Here is a 21,914-nt window from a genome sequence, read left to right as displayed (position 1 = left end):
CATGTTTTTGACATTCCTGAATTCAAACTAAATCTTCTCAGCATCAGTGACTTGACCTATGACAATGAATTTCGTGTTATTTCTGATCTGTTTTCTTTTCTGATTCAGGATAATACCAAGGCATTGACGATTGGTAAGGGTAGGGGAATAGGAAATCTCTATGCGTTGGATACAAGTTCTTCTCAAATGTCAGTGAATGCAGTCATTGATGTTTGTGTATGGCACAAGAGACTTGGTCATCTTTCCTTCACCAGATTGGATTCCATCTACAAGATACAAGAATAAAGGATCTTATTACTGTCATATTTGCCTTTTGGCTAAGAAGAAGTTGCCATACTCTTCCTCTAATAATATATGTAATGAGATCTTCAATTGTTACACATCGACATTTGAGGTCCATTTTCAGTAGAAACAATGAAAGGTTTTCAATATTTCCGAACTTTGGATGATGATCATTCAATAGCCACTTGGATATTTTTATTCCGGAACAAAAATGAATTACTTAGTATATTTTTTCAATTCATTCAACAAGTTGAGACACAGTTTAACACAAGAGTAAATTAAATGAAATCAGATAATCCACCCCGAATTGCGATTCACCAAATACTTTCAGGAGAAAGTCATATCGTCTCTTTTCATTCATGTCCATAAACGGAACAAAATTCTGTGGTAGAACGGAAGCACCAACATATTCTCAATATTTCTCATGCTCTCATGTTTCATTCAGGTGTTCTTTGCCCTTTTGGGGAGATTGTGTATTGACTTATGTTTTCTTGATCAACAAAAACCGCATCACAGCTAATATTGGACCAAAAAAACTTTTGTTAGGCTGACAATAAAACCTCCGGATTACTCTCAGTTAAGAACCTTTGGATGGTAATGTTAAGATTTTTTCTTCACCAAAATGGAAACATTAATTTCTTTCAAGAGCAAAGGAGTCTTTTTTTTTGGGCGTCCTTTGAGTTATAAGGGATATAAGTTGATGGATTCGGAGAGTAACAACATTTTCATATCTCAGAATGTTGGTTTTCATGAATAAGTTATTCCTTTGGCAAAGAAGAATCTATCAACAAAATTAGTTGATCTCTTCACACCATTGGATTCTGAGTATTCAGGTAATATTCATCCCTCGCATAATATTCCTTTTCAATCTATTCCCTCTAACATTCTTACTTCTCCACATGTTCATACTTCTGCTTCTCACCCTCGTACAAAGAGAACCCCCATACAGTTAAAAGAATATCATTGTTATTCCACAAACACATACATATATCATCCTATTTCATCTCCTATTTCATACTCAAAACTATATTCTCATACCTTTCTTACATAAACATTACACAAATTTCTATTCCTACTTCATTTTTTGAGGCTCAGAAATCCAAGAAATGGTGTGAAGCCGCGGATGTTGAAATCGGAGCTATGGAATCAACAAAAATATGGGATGTTACTAGTCTTCCTCTTGTAAGGATATATGTAGGTTATATGTGTATTTATACTTTTATATTCAACGCTAATGGAACTCTTGAGAGACACAAGAATATATGCAGTAAGAGAGTCAAGATTACAATGAAATATTTTCCCATGTAGCTAAAATGGCAAAAGTCAAACTTCTTCTCAAAGTTTCCACAACTAAGAAATGCTCTCTTACTCAACGTGATATTTCTAATGCGTTGTTGAATGAGGATTTAGATGAAAAAATCTTCATGAAGATACCATAGGGATGCCGAGAGAAAAGGCATTACTCTACCACCAAGTGCTGTTTTACGATTCAAGAAATCTATATGTCGGTTAAAACAAGTTTTAGGACAGCGGTTTAGAAAATTTTCCTCTGCTCTTTTTGATTTGGAATAGACTAACGACATGGTGATCATTCTTTGTTTGTACGCAGAAGAAAAGATGATTATGTTTTGGTGTTTGTGTGTGTAGATGACATCATTTTCACAAGTAGCTACAGATGAGTTTCCATCTTTTAAATTTAACATCTATATATATAAAAATGTGTTCGCCTCCCTCCTGTGATGCCACGTCATCAAGTCGTGCGTTATGGAAGTGACACATGTCCTGTTTTATATTTGGGGCCAAAATAAAACAAAAGGTTGTCAGGGGTAATTGAACCCAGCACCTCCAGCACTGGTAATTTCTCTTAGAACCACTAGGCTAAAGTCACTTTTAATAAATATGTGGCCGCGAAAATACTTATTATCGTGTCGGCTGGAAGCCCATGCTTCTTCTGCTTGTGGCCAGGGCCGGCATTGAACTGACGTCAAGATGAAGATCGTGAAGTTAAAAACTTTGCTCCAAACAGTTTTGCAATGTTTCCAACCTTTATAACTTGATGCATATAATATATATCAAATACATTTGTTGTACACGGTTTTATTAGTTTTGCTTTTAAAAGAAGGTATTTGCAGTTATAAATGTTTTGTGCCAGTGAAGTAATGGTTGAAAAACCTCTATACATATGTCATTTTAAAATAACACCCAACTTCTATACACGCTTTTATTAGTTTTGTTTTTAAAAGAAGGTATTTGCAGTTATAAATGTTTTGTGCCAGTGAAGTAATGGTTGAAAACCTCTATACATATGTCATTTTAAAATAACACCCAACTTCTATATATAGTCAATACATATGTCCATGTTATATTCTAAACTAAATATTTCCTCTTTTAAAAATATAGAAAACAATTTTTTTAGTCTACAAGCAAATTTTATAGAGCAAGTATGCATTATACAAAATAATATATATTTAAAATCCATACGCAAAAACATAAAAGTTGATATAGGCATCTTTCTGACACATGCACACTCCACTATGAATAAGAATTAAGAAAAACAGTATTGTCATCAAACTTTATCACAAATCCACATTTGTTAATTTGATACAAGATCAAAGTAAGAATAATCGAAAAACAACTATACCACCTCATATTAATAAGTAACACATAACAGATAACCAAATTCTTGAATCTTAAAACAAATTTCAACTCGAGCATTTAGTGAATATCAAATTAATTAATATCCCGCCCGTAGGGCGGGCCGACCCTAGTTCATTATAAAAAAGTATTACTGGGTAAAAAGCATTAAAAATGAAAGAAAACAAAATCATAACAAAGTGATATCTGAACCTGGTAATTTAAACAAACTTCAAACAAAAAATTAAATAAAATATATTCGTAAAAAGGTCATGTCAAATCAAGCATTAAAACGAGACATTGGAGAAAAGCCCAAATAAGGTTGCACGGTCGTACCTAGCGTCCAAACGTACGTACCGCTCGCATTTGAGGGCAAAACACAGTAGTTCATAATAAAGGGTTTTATTTTTCGACCCAGAGAGTCCCGTTCAGTTACGATTATATATAGGATTTTCATTAGTCTTCTCAACTCAATGTACAAAAAAGTCTTTTATATAGTTGAAGCACTTTTCTAATCTACAGTCACCAATCTATTTTATACGAAACTCGCAACATGTAAAACGATGAAGTTATAAATCAGGGAGAAGAGTATCGGTTCAATATGAACCATCTAACCAACAATCTTTAAAAATCATAGCACAAATGAATTATGATATATTTTCAAAAGAAACCAAAAGCCAAAAAAAAAGCTACGCTTGCATGACTCAATATAAATGTATTTATCTTTACCCCACTAAACTTTCACCATACTCCTACTTAATACCTCGATGCATCATTTCCAATTTCACACCATTCCTACTCATAACACAATCTGATCACAATTAACACATTGCGAACCAAACACAAAAAGACATGGCTCTTCTTGCTTTCTTCCTCTTCACCCTCCTCGTCTTTTCAAGTAAGCCATCTTCTCCATCAAAGAATCATATGCATAGTGCACCATGATGCTTACATTTTCGATTCATATTGAACATAATTTTTTTGATTTTACAGGTTCAAGTTGCTCGGCGATTTGGCTCCAACATCCGCACAGGTATATACAGAAAAAAACGATGCTGGAGTTAGCCAGCAAGATTGGTATTAATTATGGTAGACAAGGAAACAACCTACCATCTCCTTACCAATCCATCAATTTCATCAAACTCATCAAAGCCGGTCATGTCAAGCTCTACGACGCCGATCCAGAGAGTCTAACTCTCCTCTCTCAAACCAATCTCTACGTCACCATAGCGGTGCCAAACCACCAGATCACTTCCCTCAGCGCCAACCAAACTACAGCTGACGATTGGGTCAAAACCAATATCCTCCCTTACTACCCACAAACGCAAATACGATTTGTCCTTGTTGGAAACGAAATCCTCTCCGTCAAAGATAGGAACATAACCGCCAATGTCGTACCGGCAATGCGAAAAATAGTGAACTCTCTCAGAGCCCATGGGATTCACAACATCAAAGTCGGTACACCTTTAGCTATGGATTCTCTTCGATCAACGTTTCCGCCGTCGAACTCAACATTCCGGGAAGATATCGCCTTACCGTTAATGTTACCGTTGCTGAAGTTTCTCAACGGAACAAACTCGTACTTCTTTATCAATCTTCAACCTTACTTCCGTTGGTCAAAAAACCCTAATCACACCACGTTGGATTTCGCTCTGTTTCAAGGAAACTCAACTTATACCGATCCTCATACCGGTTTGGTTTACCATAATCTTGTAGACCAAATGTTGGATTCGGTTATCTTCGCCATGACCAAGCTCGGTTATCCATACATCCGTATCGCAATCTCTGAAACCGGATGGCCTCACTCCGGCGATATCGACGAAACCGGAGCTAACGTTTTCAACGCCGCGACGTATAACCGGAATTTGATCAAGAAGATGACCGCAATTCCACCAATCGGTACACCGGCTAGACCCGGTTCACCTATACCGACATTTGTTTTCTCCTTATTTAACGAAAACAAGAAACCCGGTTCGGGTACACAAAGACATTGGGGAATCTTGCATCCGGACGGTACACCAATCTACGACATTGATTTTACCGGTCAAAAACCCTTAACCGGTTTTAACCCTTTGCCTAAACCGACCAATAACGTTCCTTATAAGGGTCAAGTGTGGTGCGTACTGGTCGAAGGAGCCAACGAGACTGAGCTCGAGGAAGCTTTGAGGATGGCTTGTGCCCGAAGCAACACGACGTGTGCGGCTTTGGCTCCTGGCAGAGAATGTTACGAGCCGGTCTCTGTTTATTGGCACGCAAGCTACGCGCTTAACTCGTACTGGGCTCAGTTCCGTAGCCAAAACGTCCAATGTTACTTCAATGGATTGGCTCATGAGACCACGACTAACCCTGGTGAGTCATTTATTTATTTTTCTCCAAAATTGGATATAAATAAACCTTTGTATAGTCACGGATCATGTGACAGTGTAAGGGTATTTGTGGAATATATTGTAAATAATAAAGCCTTTTCACAGGAAATGATCGCTGCAAGTTCCCGAGCGTTACTCTGTGAGGAAGAACGCCTGAAAGAGATTTAAGATGATCAAAGCTGGATTATTCGTATTTACTCACTCTAGATTTTCTGGTTTCTGTTTCGTGTGGCTTAATGTTGAGAAAACATCAAATAACTATTAAACATATATTTTTTTGTTTACAAAACGTGAAGATTACATTCTCTAGCAGTTATATGACGAGAAAATTTGCAAAGTGGATCGTGGCCAAGTTGCCAATTTGGCCTTTGGGTCGTGGCGAGTTGTAATTTGCAAAATGGGTCGGACTCTTTTTGACTCTATGTAAGAGTCACTTCACACCCTTCGCGGTTTACAGATTCACCGAAATGCCATTCCCTCTTTTGATGGTCTTTGCACGTGAGAGTCTCTCTCTTCCTGAGATGAATGACCCAATAACTTGCAGTAATAAGTTATGGAGAAAATTGGGGAAGTTTAAGACTTCTCGGGAAAAGTTAACACGAAAATCGTAACCTTAAATTGGTTTTCAATTCTAAACAGTTCTCTCTAATTTCGAATCAGAACAAATCGCAAAGACTCGATAATGGTTTGTCAATTGCGTAGTCAAACGGCGACGAGAGGTAACCCGTAGTCAAGCTCGCGTTGCAAAACCCGCAAAACCTGCAATAACTCCCGAACCTCCACATTGATGTGCATGTATAGCTTTCTTCTAATCATCTAATGAAATGTGTAATGTAGGGGCTATACTTCCTTGCTGATTGGGAGAGCTTTCATGGTTACTGTAGGGGAAGTGTGTGACATGGAGACAAACAAGCTGTGTATGTCATTCGTGGATAAGGGTGTTTTCTATGGCTCTGTCCAACTGTTCATAGGGCACACATCCTATGTTGGGTTTCATATTTTTCATTTCAAAGTTTCCTTCTTACTCATTGGCCTCTTTTTCTCACAGGGCCTTAATGTGATGAACGAGGCCCTTGAAGCGAGTTGTTCAAAAATTCAGATTTCCCTTGCGAGAGCCCATGAAGCTGGGAAGGAAATCACCCGTTTGAAAAGCGAGGCTGAAGCTGAGAAGAATGTGTGCTCTGTTCGTGACGCTAATATGGCGAAGAAGCATGACTCCGACATCCGTTGCGCTTTTGGGAAGCTTATACGAAAAAAGCTCCCCCCCCCACCCAAGAAACAAGTGTCAACACAATGGATCAAACTCCACCATTTCATTTTCGTTCACTCTTCTTCTACAACTTGTGAGTTTACATCGGTGATATTAGCGGGTTTGGTTAGGATTCACGCGGATTTCTTCAAGAGGGATTGAGTTCACTCCATACCCTATTTCCTGCGTTTCGCCTACATCCAAAGGGACTGATGCATTTTTGTACGCCTTTTTCGAGCCTTCTTCACATCCGGAATGTTTGATCTTGTGTTGCATTTTGATGGTGCTGAAGAGGTTGATAACAGTAGATTGGAATAAATTGGATGATTAGGCAATCCTAAAGAGTACTTAAATTGATTTTATTGAATCCGGGTTTATCATATAGGCATGGTGCTAGGGTTGGATACTCCGGTTGATAAAGTTGTAATTAGTTAGGTTTACTTTGGTTTGTTGGTCTTTTAATATTTTCTCCAATTAAAATAAAGAAAATTAAAAATAGAGAAAAGGAAAATAGTGTATTGGATTTTTTTTTTTTTTTGAGGGATGAGTATATCAGACTTTGATTCCCAAATATTTGAGAAAACAGCCATTAAAACCTTTAACTTTCAAATTAAAGCCAAAAAAACCTTCAACTTATGTTTGAGCCAAAAAAATCATCAACTTTCAAATATTGGTCATTTTAATTTTCATATTTTGTTGACTCGGCCGTTTAAGAAACCCGAATAGTCAACTGTTAAAATCAATTAAAACTAAACGTTTATTAACTATCTAAACAATATTATTTTTATAAAACTGATTAAAACATTGATTAAATGACGTCCTTTTGCTTCTGGAAACACTCAAATCATCTCTTTCGCAAAACTAGAGCCTCAAATCAACTTCATATTCTTCACTTTGGTCTCGCGAAAAAGATTTTTTAAGTGTTTCAGAAGAAAACAAAACCTCGGTTGATCAATGTTTTAATCGATTTTTAAAATGATGTCGTTTAGAGAGTTAACATGCATTTATTTTTAATCTGTGAAATGATTGACTATTCGGAGCTCTTAAATGACCGAGTCAACAAAATATGAAGTTTAAAATGACCAATATTTAAAAGTTGGTGATTATTTTGGCTTAAACATGAGTTAAAGGTTTTTTTGGCTTTAATTTGAAAGTTCGGGATTTTAATGGCTGTTATCTCCCAAATATTCACAATTTTTAGTTTTATTGCAATCAAGATTAGCTAAAATGAATGTTAAAGAAAAAAGATTTATTATACAATAAGTCAATAACTATCAATATTATAACAGATAATATTCTCCAACACTTACCTTAAAATGTTTAGTTAGATAGTAAATTATAGTTGGTTAGTGAGTGTAATTTCTAGATATGAAGAGAAAAGAAGAGAAAAGGCGTAACTTCAGTTCTAGATATGAAGAAAAAAGAAGAGAGAAGGTGTAACTTTAGTCAGATAATAAATTATAGTTTTTTTATTGGCAGTTTCCATATATCATAATACTCTTCGACCAAACGTGTTTTTTTGTTGTCTTTATATATTTCTTCTATCTCCTTTTTTTTAAAAAAAATTCAACAGGACTTTTCTTTTATTTCTTCAGATATTCTTCAAACACAGCAACAACCATTTCAACGTAGACGGATTAGACATAAAAGTCAATGGAAACAACATGCAAAACTGATCGCAAAACAAAAAAAATGGTTAAAGAAAAATATCTAAGACACCAAAAGACTCCGTATTCGTCTCCTCTCGTTTCCTCTCTAACCTAGAAGAAACCTAATAGCCGCCGCTCAGCCCCCGACAGCCGGTGCCCTCTCCCGGTGTCGGAGGTCTCTTCTTCTTCTTCCCTTCTCCTTTTTATTTGCCCTCTCGGTGGTTGTCTCCCTCCTCGGCGATATGCAACGTGATTCTGAGTTTCAGTGAAGGCTCCAAGTGGTGCTTTGTCCGCGGCGGAGCATAGCTAGGTAGCCAGAAGAAGGATCTTTGGAACGCCAGCGAGTCGAGTGAAGAGATAGCTCCGGGAAGGGTCGGCGTTTAGGGTTCGTTGAGGAAGCTCGACAATCGTTTTCCGTTTTGATTTGTCGGCTCTCAACTCTGTGATGGAGGCGCGTAGCTTCGTTTCTTGTCCCTTCCTTGTAGATCTAAAAGCCGGACTAGGGTGGACGTTTGCAGTTCAGATCCGACGGGAGAGGGGCGCGTGTAGGGGCGAGTGGAGCAGACTCGGTGGTTGGATAGCTCATTTGCCCGGATCTCGCCCAGGTGAGCTTTGAAGATCTCCCTCTTCAGAGACGTTCCCGGAGTGCATATGGCGAGCGTGTGCTGGCCAGACTGGCTCAAGAGGAGCGTGATGTTTTATCTCTTCTAGAAACCGGAATGGATCGTCTATGGTCTTGTCGGAGAACAGAAGATAGACACTTCACAGTGGACAAGCGGGGCTTCGATAGCGGCGATCTGGTTCCCTGCAAGCAAAGCTGTTCTCTGGTTCTCAGAGGCAGAACGTGCTGAGTCTCATTTGATTCCGCTTGGTCTACGGGAGATTTTGAGACTCTGTTGCTTGCACGTTTGGTAGCAGATCATTCGCAGTACCGCATTGATAGTCATACATGGTAGATGTGCTTCCTCTTTTGTGCAGCAGGTCTCAAGCTGGATCTTAGCTGGTGCCGACTCCTCAACCCGATCTTTTGGGATTTTGATAGATTCCACTTAGTCCACTAGCCTCTGGTTATGGTCTCAAGTGGTTATGATCTTCACGATCCTTGGCCAGATTCGAACTCTTGTCTTCAGCCTACCGAAAGCTTCTAAATTGAGAGTATGCACCTTTGGTGTTGAAACGGGTGGCCATGCTTTATCAGTCCAATCATTTGGTGCCGCCTGTTTGTGATCTTCATTAGTCTCTTAAAATAGGGGTTTTCTGGTTTGGTTTTGAAGTAAGTTTGTAATCTTGGTTTTTTAGTGGTAGAATTAGGTGGTGCAAGAGATGGTTCATCTGGGGTCGTGGGATGGATTCGTTTCATTGTGGTGAAAAATACAACATCGTCTAGATTGGGTAGCGTAGGATCCTTCTAAGTGTTCCTGTGTGGTACTAGATCTCGATGTTTGTATGTGGGGTTTAAATCTCTATGAAGTTAAAAATCTTGTATTCACAATCTATACTATACTAAAAGTTCTAAAACTAGAGCAAAGAAGGCATCCACGTCAGCCAGTTAATTGTGGCCAATAACAAGGAGACAACTGTCAAAAAAAACCAACTCACTCATATTATTTGTTAAAGTTACACTACCGATGGAGACAAAAATGATCCGCGGAAACCCATTTATTCACATGAATTTATATTACAGTCCACATTAAAAGCCCAAAACTGGTAAATTTAACTCATCTCCTCATTCTCAATCTCACGTTCCATCTTCCTTATCCTGAAATCAAACCTTAATAGCATGAAATCTCTTAAGCATCAATAAATATGTAAACACTAATAGCCAGACAATTTAATTTCGAATGGAATAGGATGTGTAACGTCTCCCTCCATTACTAACTGCCATCAAAGATTTACAGAACTTATGACATCCAAACTCTTCACCTCCCATCAAACTCGAGCTACATATACTCACATGAATGGGAAAACTTTTCTCTTCCCAAATCCCCTTACAAATAACCAATCGTACACACCGCTTCAACGGATACGAACCATGAGATTTACAGTGACACCGGTCCGGCGAAATCAAACACCAAAACCCAGCCGAAATACACCACCAATTTACATGGAGACGATTCGGTGAAATTGACTACCAAAGTGATGGCAAAATGGACCACTGATTTAATGGAAAAAATCGCTCTGCAAATCACAGCTCCGGGAAAGTGGTGCCGAATTCACGGGCTGTTTTGTCCTCCAAAGCGAATAAAGCTCTGAAGAACGTAGAGATGATTTCTGCTTGGCTGCTAGCTGTTATAGATTGAACTGGTCAGCTGATTTTTATTTTTTTTTTGTATTTTTATCCGTCATGTTCACTTACCTCCACTGTTACCAAATCTTTTTAGCTTCTTTTGGATTTTTACTTGAATCTCTTTTTTTTGTCTTTCTTAATCTTGAAATTCATAGTTCTTATTTTGCTAATCCATTTGTAGAATAGAGATGTATAACAAACCATTGTCATACCTGAATTTCTCTAATTTCTAGGCACGAAATCTTGCAGATTTATAGCTAACCACTTACTTTTCTGAGTTTCCTGCCAAGGTCTGAATGAAGATAGGGAGATGAAATGACCAGACAAGAAAACTCATTTGTCCACCTTCCACTGAATGGATGCATCATACAAGAGAGGATTCTCCTATCCTCAAAGATTCCCGAGACAGTGTTGTATCCTAAGGGATTTTTGTTTTACTTTTGTTGCCTTCTCCACCATGAGCTCATGCAGGGTTCAAGAGTCCAAAATTACAATCAGGTTGGTGATTCATAAGAAGCTAACAACTTTTCTTTGATTACTATTAGATTTTTGTCTTTCCTATACGTTTGTCAACATATCCGTATGAATATCAGTTTCTCAAAAGATTCATGTGTAACAGAACAAAACAACAGTAATTTTCTCCCAACTTTGTGTATAAGAAATATCTTGACGTTCGTTCTTTGGGTTCTGCAGTTATTTAGTGACTATGATTCTCTATTACAGATTATTATATGCGTACATTTAGTTTATGTTGTAGTATTGTAAGTACTTTCACGCTTAACATAAGCATGTTATTATTTTTAAAAACATAATACAAGCTGTTTACGATTTTAAAATACATAAATCCATGCTTTTTGCTATTTATTTCATGTTAGAATTCTTTGTTTTAGTTTGAAATACACAAGAGATTCTCGCCTTTCTAGCAGCCAAGTATGAAACTCCAGATCATTTCCCGCAAGAGTTGTTAAGACCGCTTGAATATTTTTAAAAGGACTTAAAGGAAAAAAATAAGAATTGATGCGAACAAATAAAAAGGATTGTAAGAAAATAAATATGACTTAGGGGCGACTGGTTTTCCCGCTACTACCAGCAAACGCAGCTTTTGCGGTTGGTAGCGGTTGTCGCCGGTTTGCAACAATCACTCAAATCGCTCTACCGCTTCAAACCGCTCCGAATCTCATAAATTCAAAAGCTGGCTCCAGCTAGCGTTTGCGGTTGCGGGCGGTTGCGGGAGGATACAATTTTTTCTTTTTTTTTAAAACAATATATATACAAAAGTAAAAATATTTTATAAAAATGTAAAATTGAAATTATGAAAATATTAAAATATATCTATTATATTTTAATTAATATTATAAAATTTTATAATAAAAACAATTTTAATAAATTTTCAAAAATTAAAATTATAACTTTCTTAATAAAAATTTTATATTTATTATAATTTTATGATTTTTTATATTTTTATAATTATATTAAATGTAAATATTGTTAATTTATTATTTGTCTGTTACAGCATTTGGTAGTTAACCAGTCATAAGTCACCCGCAAACGCATCAATTTTTAACCGCAGTACCAGTCGTACAAATCTCTTAAAACCGCTAGAAACCGCAACCGCCTGCATCCACAAACTCCCGCAACCGCAACCGCAACCGCAACCGCAACCGCTGCGTTTGAACCAGTCAGACCCTTAATAGGGAATATGATGGTGTTGGGGATGTGGGTAAAGCAGTTGAAGAAAAAAAATACTAATTGGTCGATGAGAGCCCCTCAATACTTAAATGACGTTGATGGCCAATATCTGAGAATAATTGTAAATAGCTCTGTTAGCCAATGTAAATGCTCCCTTCACGAGAATTTTTCTAACTGTTATTGTTTGTTGATAAATCAATGACTAATAGCTTAAATATTTTTTTTTTAGCCTTATATTTTTTTCAGAGCTGGCTATGGAGAGAGTATATATTATGCAAGAAAAAGGCGAAGATGATTGACACCAACAGTGTGAGCTCACCCATAATCAAGTTGGAAATGTATAATATAGCTGATAGGAACTCATTTTTCACTCAATGTGAGATGAAAATGACCAAGTTTCACAATAGTTTGGATGACTATAAAGTTAGGTGATCAAAAGAAAATGAATGCATCATAGTGAAAAGTGTCTAGATCTAAGGACGTAGAGGAAAAAAAGAGAGGGAAAGAAGTATGAGAAATAATGAAGCAAACAATTAAATTCTTTTGCGTTGATAGTTTTGGATATGGGGACCAACTATTAGTGAAATAAATGTTGATCAAAAGAATACAAACATGGATATAATTCTTCTATTAAAAAAAAAGCAGCTTTTGTTTCTCCATGCTCCATAACAAATTGTGAGATATTAAAAACATGTAAGGACATCATAGTGAAAGTTAGGAAGTTTAATAGATATCCCAAAGAGTAACACATACTACAGTTTTATCATCATCAATTTGTTTAACAGAAATAAATGGTTCAATATCTTATCAGCACAATAGACTCGAGATCGGGGAGGAGGTGAACAGTCCAAATATTAATAATCTATAATATAAAACTGAGTACACAAACCATTAAAAGTGTACACATAATGTTTAAAAGACCAATATACTATTTTAATTTTATATTTTTTAAAGTGTCAAAAGTTTATAAACATATATTTCTTTTAAATAGGATAAAATAATAAGGAAGCTAAATTAACAAAAGAAAACATGAGAATTTGATTGAAAATACAATAAGTTGAATATCAATTTTCAAAAATAAGCTAATCAAAAATATACTAAAATTTGGGTTTAGTGATTATTTCTTAGGATTTAGTATTTAAGGGTGACTTGGGTTTATAAACTTCTATAATTAATTCTTAATTACTTATAAATATGTATATAGCAAATCTTTGTAACATTAGCATAAATATTAACCAACAAAAAGAGTAATTTACTTTATAGAATGTAAGCTTTTCCAGCAATTAAAAAAAATATATTTTAAAGTTTATGATATATGGTATTGAAAATATTCCAAAAGACTAAATATTTGGAAATAAAATGAAAATGAATATAAAATAAAATAAATTAACAGAAGAAAAATATTTTAGATAAAATAGCTTAATATCTGTAAAAGAATATTTGAAACACTAACATAGAAATTAAATAACAATAATAAAGTTTAAAGAATTCAAGCCTTTCAAATAATTAAAGCTATATAAAATTTTAAGATCCGGAGATTCCGGAATAGGTTAACTTTTTGAATTTCTGCTGAATCCATGGGCATGCAAGAGACAACATGGAACGATAATTTTAAATTTTTTGGCTAGATACAATTGAAATTATTCACAAAAATCTAGAATATAAAATTGATTTGAGGCTATAAGCATTTAATGGTGTCTATATATGATTTAAAATAACCAATTAAAAACAAACTAAATTTCTTAAAATAAAATTAATTGAATTTAGAGTTTAGAGTTTAGTATTTAGGGGTGGGGTTGGATTTATAATTTTTTTATAAATAATTCTTAAATATTTAATTTCTTATTATCTAACAAAAAAACTATTTAATGTCCATTACTTTTTATAAAATATTATTGTGATATTGAATTAAAATTAAAGTTTTATATTTATTCATATTTAAAAAATAAATAAAAACATGTATGTACAAAAGTGAACAATAAATTATAAAAATCAATATCCGTTAGGAGTCTTTGCAGAAAAATCAAAACTAAACAAAAACAACAATTAGTTACCCACAAATTGACAGACTTTAAATATATTTGAAATCATAAAATAATTAAATCTAGCATTTAAATAAAAACTTGATCAATGTAAAAATGAAAATAGTGGTCAAAAATAACTTGGAAAAAAATTAAGCAACATATAAAAAAACTGAATTTAATAGCTGTATCAATTCCTTAAAACCCAAGTTGAAGAAAATTAATTAATTACACATAATATCTATCAAAAATATACACTCCCTATAAATAACCACAGCCAAAACACAAAAATAATAAATAGCACACCATTCTATAGATTATTTCAACATCATTCACTCATAAACTTTATAAAATATAACATTATGTAACAAAACACCAAAATTTGAAAAAATAACACGGATCAAACATAAAATATAACCTATAAAAATGAACTACTTTAAATAGAAAAACACCAAATTATGAATACTGCATGCAACCACACTTAAAAAAATATCACATAGCAATTGATAAAAAAATATATAAAACAACATTTTGTTTTAATAAATAGAAAATATCCAAAAGTTATTAATATACCTTTAATAAGAAACGACAGTTAATCAACCAATTACTATTTTGTCTTAAAAATATGTTAATTTTTTAAACGAAAATATGGTATCAGAAAATCAAGCAATCATAAGTTGACATTCCAAAATAATAAATAAAAATTAAAAAATATAACAAAAATGAATTAGATATTATATGATGACAAAAAGAATTAAATATTACATTAATATAATTTATAATGTATTTTATATACTTCTAATTCATTTCACTTTACAAATTCTTAAATCTGATTTACTAAATTCAATATTACACAATCAAACATATTAAAAATCGTTGTAGATATTCCATAGTTAAAAATTTGATATTTCACATTAACAACTTAATCTATAATATTATTTTTAGTGCATTATTTGAGAATTGTGTTCTTCCTATTCATTTATTTATGATATAATTTATATATTTTTCAATTACGATGATCTAAACTGCCTACAAAAATGACACAAAATTTTCAAATTAGTTATAAAATTTTAAAAATATAATATAGTATAATATTCAATAAATCACATGCACATAAAATGATAAATTTTAAAAATAAATAAACCGCGCGTAGCGCGGTTAGAATCTCTAGTTTGGATAATGAAAGTTGAAGTTGAGCCCAAAAAAAACAAAAACAAAAAAAATGGTTGGATTTTGGTAGTTACTTTTTCGAAAAAGCTTTCGTTTAAAAGTCTATCCAAGTATAAAGGGAGAGTAGATTTACCAATATATCTTCGGACGGCATCAAGTTGTCAGCAATTTTCCAAATCGAGATGATGTTTTCGGTAGAGATAAATGCACATGGGCCTTGGGCTTATATTCTTTGAAAAATACAAGAACATTAATGCCTACTTTTTAAAACTCATTCGAAATATTTTTAATCTGTTGGAAGCATATAAAACAAATAAATTACATAAAAATTATGCATTCTGTTTTATAATAAATGTCATTTTAATTATTTTTTTATATAAAAAGTATTATTTTAAAATTGCAATGTAAATTATACTTATTTTCAGCTGAATTTTTTTTTTTTTGGATGAATGTTAAATTTTATTCAAACAAAAAAACTCCTTTGGTTTACATTTACATGCTTCATATGAAAGAAATATTTCTCCTATACATTTCTATAGACTTCAGAAAAATTTATGGATTTGAGACTAGTCTTGTTGAAAACCAATATCTTAGTCCATCTTCCAACCTTGTGTAATCTTCTCTTTGGACTGAAGCAAATCTGTTTCTGATATTTCTCTCCATGATTCTAATAATTGTTGTTGTGGTTAAAGGCTTCTCTCCATGCCTTCTACCATTCCTCTCCATCCATAACCCATGAATCACAGTTTGAAACACATATTTCAGGGTGAACTGTTTTGTGGTGGTTTGATTTCCAGAGATTATTTCCACTATCCATCTTCAAGAACTCGTAAACTCATCTCCCATCACTCCTTTTGCAAGATTTTTCCATACGACTGTTGAGAATCTACACTCAAAGAACAAGTGGTTTCTAGTTTCTAGGGGATCATCACACAACGAACAAGCAGAGTTAACAGTTCCTCCCCATTTCAACATCCTATCACCTGTGGCTAATCTATTATGCATAGATAACCATGTGAGAAAAGCAAACCTTGGAGTTGCGTATCTGAACCAGACTCCATTACTCCAATTACAGTTAGCTCTTCTTGTTCTCAACAATTCCCAAGTTGTTTTAGTGGAGAACCTGTTTTTGTATTTCTCATCATTTACTTTCCATAATCCAACATCCTCCTCAACCGAAGCTGCTTCTTTCCATTTAGTAATCTCCTCTTCCACCAGATTAAGAAACGGAACCCGATGCCTCCGTCTGCGATGATTTGCTACGTCCTCTACCATAGCATATTTCCCAATCCCCATATCAATATATCCACTTGTACAAACAACATCCAACAAACACCCCAAAGAGGACCATTTATCGAGCCAAAACGAAGTAGTTTTCCCATTCTTTACTTGAACTTGATAAAACCGCTTTGCCATCTCTCTATACTTCAGAATCTTACCCCACATCCATGAACCAGTTTGTGTTTTATCCCTCACTGTCCAAAGAGAACCTTTGCGAATAAGATATACCTGAATCCATCTCATCCATAATGAGTTTTTAGAAGTCAGAATCCTCCATATTAGCTTCAGAACACATACATTATTTTAGCTGAAAATAAAGTACGAACAATATTAATTTTATAAATAATTTTATTTATTTTAAATACTATTGATCAAATAAGCAGAAAAAGAAATAATAATTCAAATAAGGAAAGTAACTTTTAAAGCAGAATGCTCCGTCCATTCAAAAATAATAATTTTATTATTTGGACTTATACAAAAATAAGCAGAAAAAAATAATAATAATTCAAATAAAGAAAGTAACTTTTGGAGCTTCAAGGATGCTACTGGATCACAAATATATCACTTAGGAGCCTTGTTCGGAAATTCGCTAGGCATAACGCGTGTGGTGCATCCGGACCCAGCGAGTTATCAGAAAAGCGGAAAAAAATTGGAAAGTACGCGGGCCGGAATTTTTGGTATTTTATATGTATAATACTTCATTTATACGTATTTATGTATAATACATGTTAAAGTTACACATCAAACATATATAATACATGTTCCAATGAGATTTTGTTAGTTTTCAAAGTCGGGATTTCAAAGAAAATGGAGAATTTTTTGTATAGGGAATAAAGTTTGGGAGAAGATTAGATTAATAGATCAAAAATTTGGGCCAAACTAAAATATATATATGAGAAAATGATGTGTTTGGGCCAAGCGTTTTTGCTTATTAAACGGACGTTTTATTAATTCCACGGCATTACGCGTCCGTTACGCGGTTGAACGTAGAATGAAACGAATTGAACCATTTCGCCACGGTTACTTTCCGCTTTACGATTACTCGTCCGATTAATCGGCGGCGACCAATTTTTAGAACAAGGCTTAGGAGTTATTAACCTGCAATATCCGAAGCTAACGCAAACTCATAGAAAAGGCCGTATTTAGATGCACTTTAGTGGGGGCGACAAAGGTTCAATCCAAGACGTTAATCGAAAAAACGATGAATGGCTAACGAGGTTCAAGTTGTAACACAAGATTCAATCAAAGAAACCCAACTAAACAAAAACCATCAAATCTTTTCACAAGAAACTCTCCTCTGTTTAGTAACCGCCACCATCACCACCACCTGCTCCATAGCTACCTCCACCGTAGCCACCACCACCACCTCCTCCATACCCACCACCTCCGCCATACCGGGGAGTACTTGGTCTTTCGTTAGCAACATTCACCCGAATGCTCCGTCCATTCAGATCCTGAAATTACAAAACCAAAAGCCATTTAATAAGTTAACCATCAAGGACACAAACAAAAAGCATTTTAAAAGAATGAATACTAACAGAAGACTCAAATACTAACCTTTCCGTCCATCTCTGAAATGGCAGTATTAGCAGCGGTCTCATCAGTAAAGTTGACAAATCCAAAACCTCTTGACCTTCCTGTTTCTCTATCAACAATGACTTTAGCTGCACATCAATAAAAACAATCAACTTTTGTTATCACCAAAACCACAAAGTCATAAACTCTCATCAATGTAACAAAAGTTGAACTTTAACTTACCATCGACCACTTCACCAAAGTTTGCAAAAGCCTCCCTCAAGGATTGGTCATCAGTTCCCCATGAGAGACCTGAAAAAAAATCAATCAGTACCACACATTTTAAAGCACTAAGAAACCCAATCTCTTAAGAAACGAACGCAACATTATTACCTCCAACGAAAAGCTTGGTAGACATGTACCGGAGAGAACCGAGCACAGACGTAACCGGAATATTTCCGGTCTGAGAAACCACACCTTGTCTGAGTAGACCACCGAGACTTTTGCAGAAAGCCATTTCTAGATCAAAACCAACCGTAATAAAAACAATAAGCAACAAGAACAATCATCTGTTTGAATAGATCCTAAACTAGTAGATCTGGATTTAATTTAAACGAAAAACTCTATAATCAAACTCTAAGATACAGATCAAAAGAACTCTAACGCGAACGAAGATCAACAATGATAATTGATACCTGTTGTGGTTAAAGATTCGAAACTAGGGTTTTGCGAGCCGGGAGGAAAGAGGCAGAGGAGAATAAAACCAAGGAGAAGGGTTTAAGGGGTATATAAAGGTCCTAGCGAAAAGTATCTTATTTTTCTTTTATACATTATTTTCTCACCATCCCTTGTATACTGGACGAAACTAGAATCAACGTCTAGTAGGCTCTAGCAGGACAAAAAAAATTTCCATATGCTCTTTTTTTTTTTCGAGTTAATTTTTTATTTAATTAATTATTAAAAAATAATAAAAGACCACAAAACTACTAAAAACAGTTTAAAGAATTCCAATTTATCCATACAGGCTATCCAACTTGGTATAGTCCACCCGTTAAATCCGAAGTTATTCCTCATTAAATCGACTAAGTACATTCAAAGATTCGGACACATTCATTCAAATTAGCTTGTTTTTTGAATTCACATTTAGATCATATCATCTGACTGTTGTCAACGGACCAAACAAGAACGAAACCGTTGATTTCAAACATGGCGCCACCGAACAAAACTGAGGGTTGGAGAACCCATTCGAATTAGTCTCTGGTTGCCGGAATTTTAGTGAACTGAGGTCGTCTTGTGGCTGCCTATTTTGAAGTTTTGGTGTTGCTTTCTTGTTATTGTTTTTTTTTTTGTGTTGGAGATAGCTTAGTTAGAGTCTTATGTTGTTCTAATGGAAGACGTTGTTGTTGTTCTAATACTGTTCTGTTATTTTTTTTTTCTCACAACGAAGAGGTTTCCAACATAAAAAATACTTGTCTTCATTTTATTTTAATATCATCGAAGTATTTTTTCACATAATGTCAGGGAAACACGATTCCGCTGCGACTGTTTTTCCCAACGTTGAGTTTGTTAAATATTTAAAGACAATTTTAACATGAGCACCAAAAAAATATGTAGAGACGAAGTCTCGTATTTGATAGCGAATAAAATTCGGACTCGAGAGAAACTATAAATGATATTTTTTGTAATAAGCGTGATATATTTACACATACACAATGCCTTTTAGAAGATTTTTTGTAGTTATATCTTACCGTTCATCACATTTTCGTAACCATCAAACCATTCCATCCAATTTGTACATCAAACAGGTAACAATATTTATATACACACACACGGTACAAACTTAGAAGCATATTTTGTATGTTTTAAACCATTTTGAGACTTGTCATATAACACAATCATATGACACATGCCAACCACATCAATCATTTATCTTGCATATATATGCATTATATTTCACCTTAAACTCATCATAGACCACTGGTTCATACCCACCACCGATGATGGGAGTGCTGGCCTGATTATGGGCACACGTTTCACCAATGAGATTGCTGCTTCATTCAACCGAGCAGCATGACTCGCCACCTTCTGAGAAACAAAAGAAGAAGAATCAGATGGTGTGGATAAAATATTCCAAATTGTGTTCGGAAATACTCACGACTTCTGTTCTTTATTTGATAAGTGAAAAGATGAGTAGTAAGCTCAAGAAAGAACATGAAAGTCAGCAGCAAAAGACATATGACACATATAATCCGCCATATTATTTGCAACCGTAAGCAACAGGACTCAAATTTAGGTTCTTATTGATGGTTTGTAATACCTCAAGACCGGTTAAGCCTACCATTGTGGTTTAACACACCTTTTATCACGCTCTCATCGATATAATATGTAAAATCCGAAAAAAATAGGATAACTTCCATCTCCGACAAAAAAAAAACAAGAAAATGTTACAATGAAGAACCAAAAAGATGTATCAAAAGAAGACAACAAAGTAAGAACTAGTCTAAGGAACTTTCAAAAGAACATGCAAAAGAAAATGTAACCAGTAACCACAAAAAAGAAGCACAGAGAAATGGATCACTCAGGTGGCTTTTGAAAGATTATCTCATTACTCTCTCGCCAACTACACTTTTGATTATCCATTCCAATAGAATTTATTAAGAGTCAACCAAGGGGGTTACAAAAACACTTTCTTCATCAACATTTTGTAGTAGAGTCAGGGAAAAAATAGCTGTTGGTGAATACTATGACAATGGGCCACTAGCTGGTTTTAACTAAACAAAACAAACAGTTGTAGCTGGTAATCTGATTTCCCCATCAAATCAACAATTAAATTTTAAGTAAACAAACATCTAATTAAACAGGAACAGAAAAAAACGGCCTCAAGAAGTAGACAGACTTAAAGAAAATAGACAATCAGAGTTACCTTATCATCAAGGAGGACCTTAAGCTGCAAGGTAGAGCTCTTGCTCTTCTTCATATGATACAACCTGCGGCCTAACATAACAAAACCAACCACTGCTGCTGCCATGGAGAAAGACCAAAGAGGATTAACTCTGAAAACACAATACTTCAAAACGTCAATCGGAATCTTCCACCACACAAAAACCCTTTCTTCTCCTCCACCACCAGAAACAGACTTTCCTTGTACTGAAACTGGAGATTCCTCCTCTCTCTCTGTATGTTTATCCAAGTGCTTCTCTTTCGCTATACTTTTGCTGTATTCCTCTGATTTCTCCAAACCCAACTCGTCGTTGTTCACATCATCGAGCCGATCGCTGCTAGAGTCCGACCACAACTCGCTAAAAAGCTTAGGGCCATAAGGAGCGTCGGAGGTAGGTTCGATCCAGCCTGGACTACCCGATTGGACAGAGCCATCTTCATCAATCGCATCAACGCGACCCACACAGTTTGAGTTTGAGTTTGAGTTCTGGATAGAGAAGTAATCGAAGGTAACCATACCTTGCGTGCCATCTTCAATCTCCTCCAAGCTCTTCGGATTAGTTCCAGAGCTCTCGATCACCACTTCCCAGTCTTCCATGACAGAGTTAGGGTTTGTTTCTTTGGACGAGAGATAAACTAAAAGGTGTGTGCGCGAGAGATCACCGATCAGAGAAACACCACATTCGGTCTTGGCTGATGATGACATGGCGTCGTGTAATTGGATAAAAGGATAAAATGGAGAAGAAAAGTTTGCTGCGTGTACTGGATTGAGAGTGTATATTATTACCGTGGGGTGAGATGTAGGTTAATAATACCTGCTTTTGCTTGCTT

The 21,914-nt window shown here is 35.0% G+C and overlaps 4 protein-coding genes across 5 annotated transcripts; 1 reads left to right on the top strand and 3 right to left on the bottom strand.

Moving 5' to 3' along the window:
- The first annotated feature begins 3,421 nt into the window (after positions 1-3,421).
- Positions 3,422-5,759, top strand: LOC103868328 (probable glucan endo-1,3-beta-glucosidase A6). The gene is made up of 3 exons (XM_009146435.3): positions 3,422-3,814; positions 3,910-5,265; positions 5,388-5,759. Exons 1-3 carry the CDS (start codon positions 3,769-3,771, stop codon positions 5,423-5,425), a joined length of 1,440 nt encoding a protein of 479 aa, XP_009144683.1. The 5' UTR covers positions 3,422-3,768; the 3' UTR covers positions 5,426-5,759.
- A 10,407-nt stretch (positions 5,760-16,166) lies between these two features.
- Positions 16,167-16,763, bottom strand: LOC103868393. Its single transcript, XM_009146497.1, has one exon. It carries the CDS (start codon positions 16,761-16,763, stop codon positions 16,167-16,169), a length of 597 nt encoding a protein of 198 aa, XP_009144745.1.
- Positions 16,764-17,754: 991 nt separating this feature from the next.
- LOC103868326 (glycine-rich RNA-binding protein 2, mitochondrial) lies at positions 17,755-19,070 on the bottom strand. Its single transcript, XM_009146434.3, has 5 exons — positions 18,839-19,070; positions 18,537-18,662; positions 18,387-18,455; positions 18,186-18,292; positions 17,755-18,082 (listed from the first exon to the last, which is right to left on the bottom strand). Exons 2-5 carry the CDS (start codon positions 18,658-18,660, stop codon positions 17,930-17,932), a joined length of 453 nt encoding a protein of 150 aa, XP_009144682.1. The 5' UTR covers positions 18,661-18,662; positions 18,839-19,070; the 3' UTR covers positions 17,755-17,929.
- Positions 19,071-19,860: 790 nt separating this feature from the next.
- Positions 19,861-21,818, bottom strand: LOC103868325. 2 transcript variants are annotated; one of them, XM_009146432.3, is made up of 2 exons: positions 21,067-21,818; positions 19,861-20,225 (listed from the first exon to the last, which is right to left on the bottom strand). In XM_009146432.3, exons 1-2 carry the CDS (start codon positions 21,787-21,789, stop codon positions 20,097-20,099), a joined length of 852 nt encoding a protein of 283 aa, XP_009144680.1. In that variant the 5' UTR covers positions 21,790-21,818; the 3' UTR covers positions 19,861-20,096. The 2 variants fall into 2 exon arrangements, with proteins under 2 accessions (XP_009144680.1, XP_009144679.1); XM_009146431.3 differs by having other exon boundaries at positions 19,861-20,228; positions 21,067-21,804.
- Between the last annotated feature and the right edge of the window lie 96 nt (positions 21,819-21,914).

The sequence above is a fragment of the Brassica rapa genome, chromosome A05 (assembly GCF_000309985.2).
Source record: "Brassica rapa cultivar Chiifu-401-42 chromosome A05, CAAS_Brap_v3.01, whole genome shotgun sequence".
Taxonomy (NCBI): Eukaryota; Viridiplantae; Streptophyta; class Magnoliopsida; order Brassicales; family Brassicaceae; genus Brassica; species Brassica rapa.
The sequence above is the reverse complement of the archived record's forward strand: the minus strand, read 5'-3'. Positions and strand labels throughout refer to the sequence as shown.

What these genes read in the sequence shown, in the direction of transcription:
- LOC103868328 (XM_009146435.3), top strand. Translation starts at nt 3,769, where the DNA reads ATGGCTCTTCTTGCTTTCTTCCTCTTCACCCTCCTCGTCTTTTCAA. An exon ending in CACCCTCCTCGTCTTTTCAA is followed by an intron (nt 3,815 to 3,909) that starts GTAAGCCATCTT and finishes TTGATTTTACAG; the next exon opens with GTTCAAGTTGCTCGGCGATT. An exon ending in TGAGACCACGACTAACCCTG is followed by an intron (nt 5,266 to 5,387) that starts GTGAGTCATTTA and finishes GCCTTTTCACAG; the next exon opens with GAAATGATCGCTGCAAGTTC.
- LOC103868393 (XM_009146497.1), bottom strand. Translation starts at nt 16,763, where the DNA reads ATGGCAAAGCGGTTTTATCAAGTTCAAGTAAAGAATGGGAAAACTACT.
- LOC103868326 (XM_009146434.3), bottom strand. Translation starts at nt 18,660, where the DNA reads ATGGCTTTCTGCAAAAGTCTCGGTGGTCTACTCAGACAAGGTGTGGTT. An exon ending in TACCAAGCTTTTCGTTGGAG is followed by an intron (nt 18,456 to 18,536) that starts GTAATAATGTTG and finishes ATTTTTTTTCAG; the next exon opens with GTCTCTCATGGGGAACTGAT. An exon ending in CTTTGGTGAAGTGGTCGATG is followed by an intron (nt 18,293 to 18,386) that starts GTAAGTTAAAGT and finishes ATTGATGTGCAG; the next exon opens with CTAAAGTCATTGTTGATAGA.
- LOC103868325 (XM_009146431.3), bottom strand. Translation starts at nt 21,789, where the DNA reads ATGTCATCATCAGCCAAGACCGAATGTGGTGTTTCTCTGATCGGTGAT. An exon ending in AGGTCCTCCTTGATGATAAG is followed by an intron (nt 20,229 to 21,066) that starts GTAACTCTGATT and finishes TTTGTTTCTCAG; the next exon opens with AAGGTGGCGAGTCATGCTGC.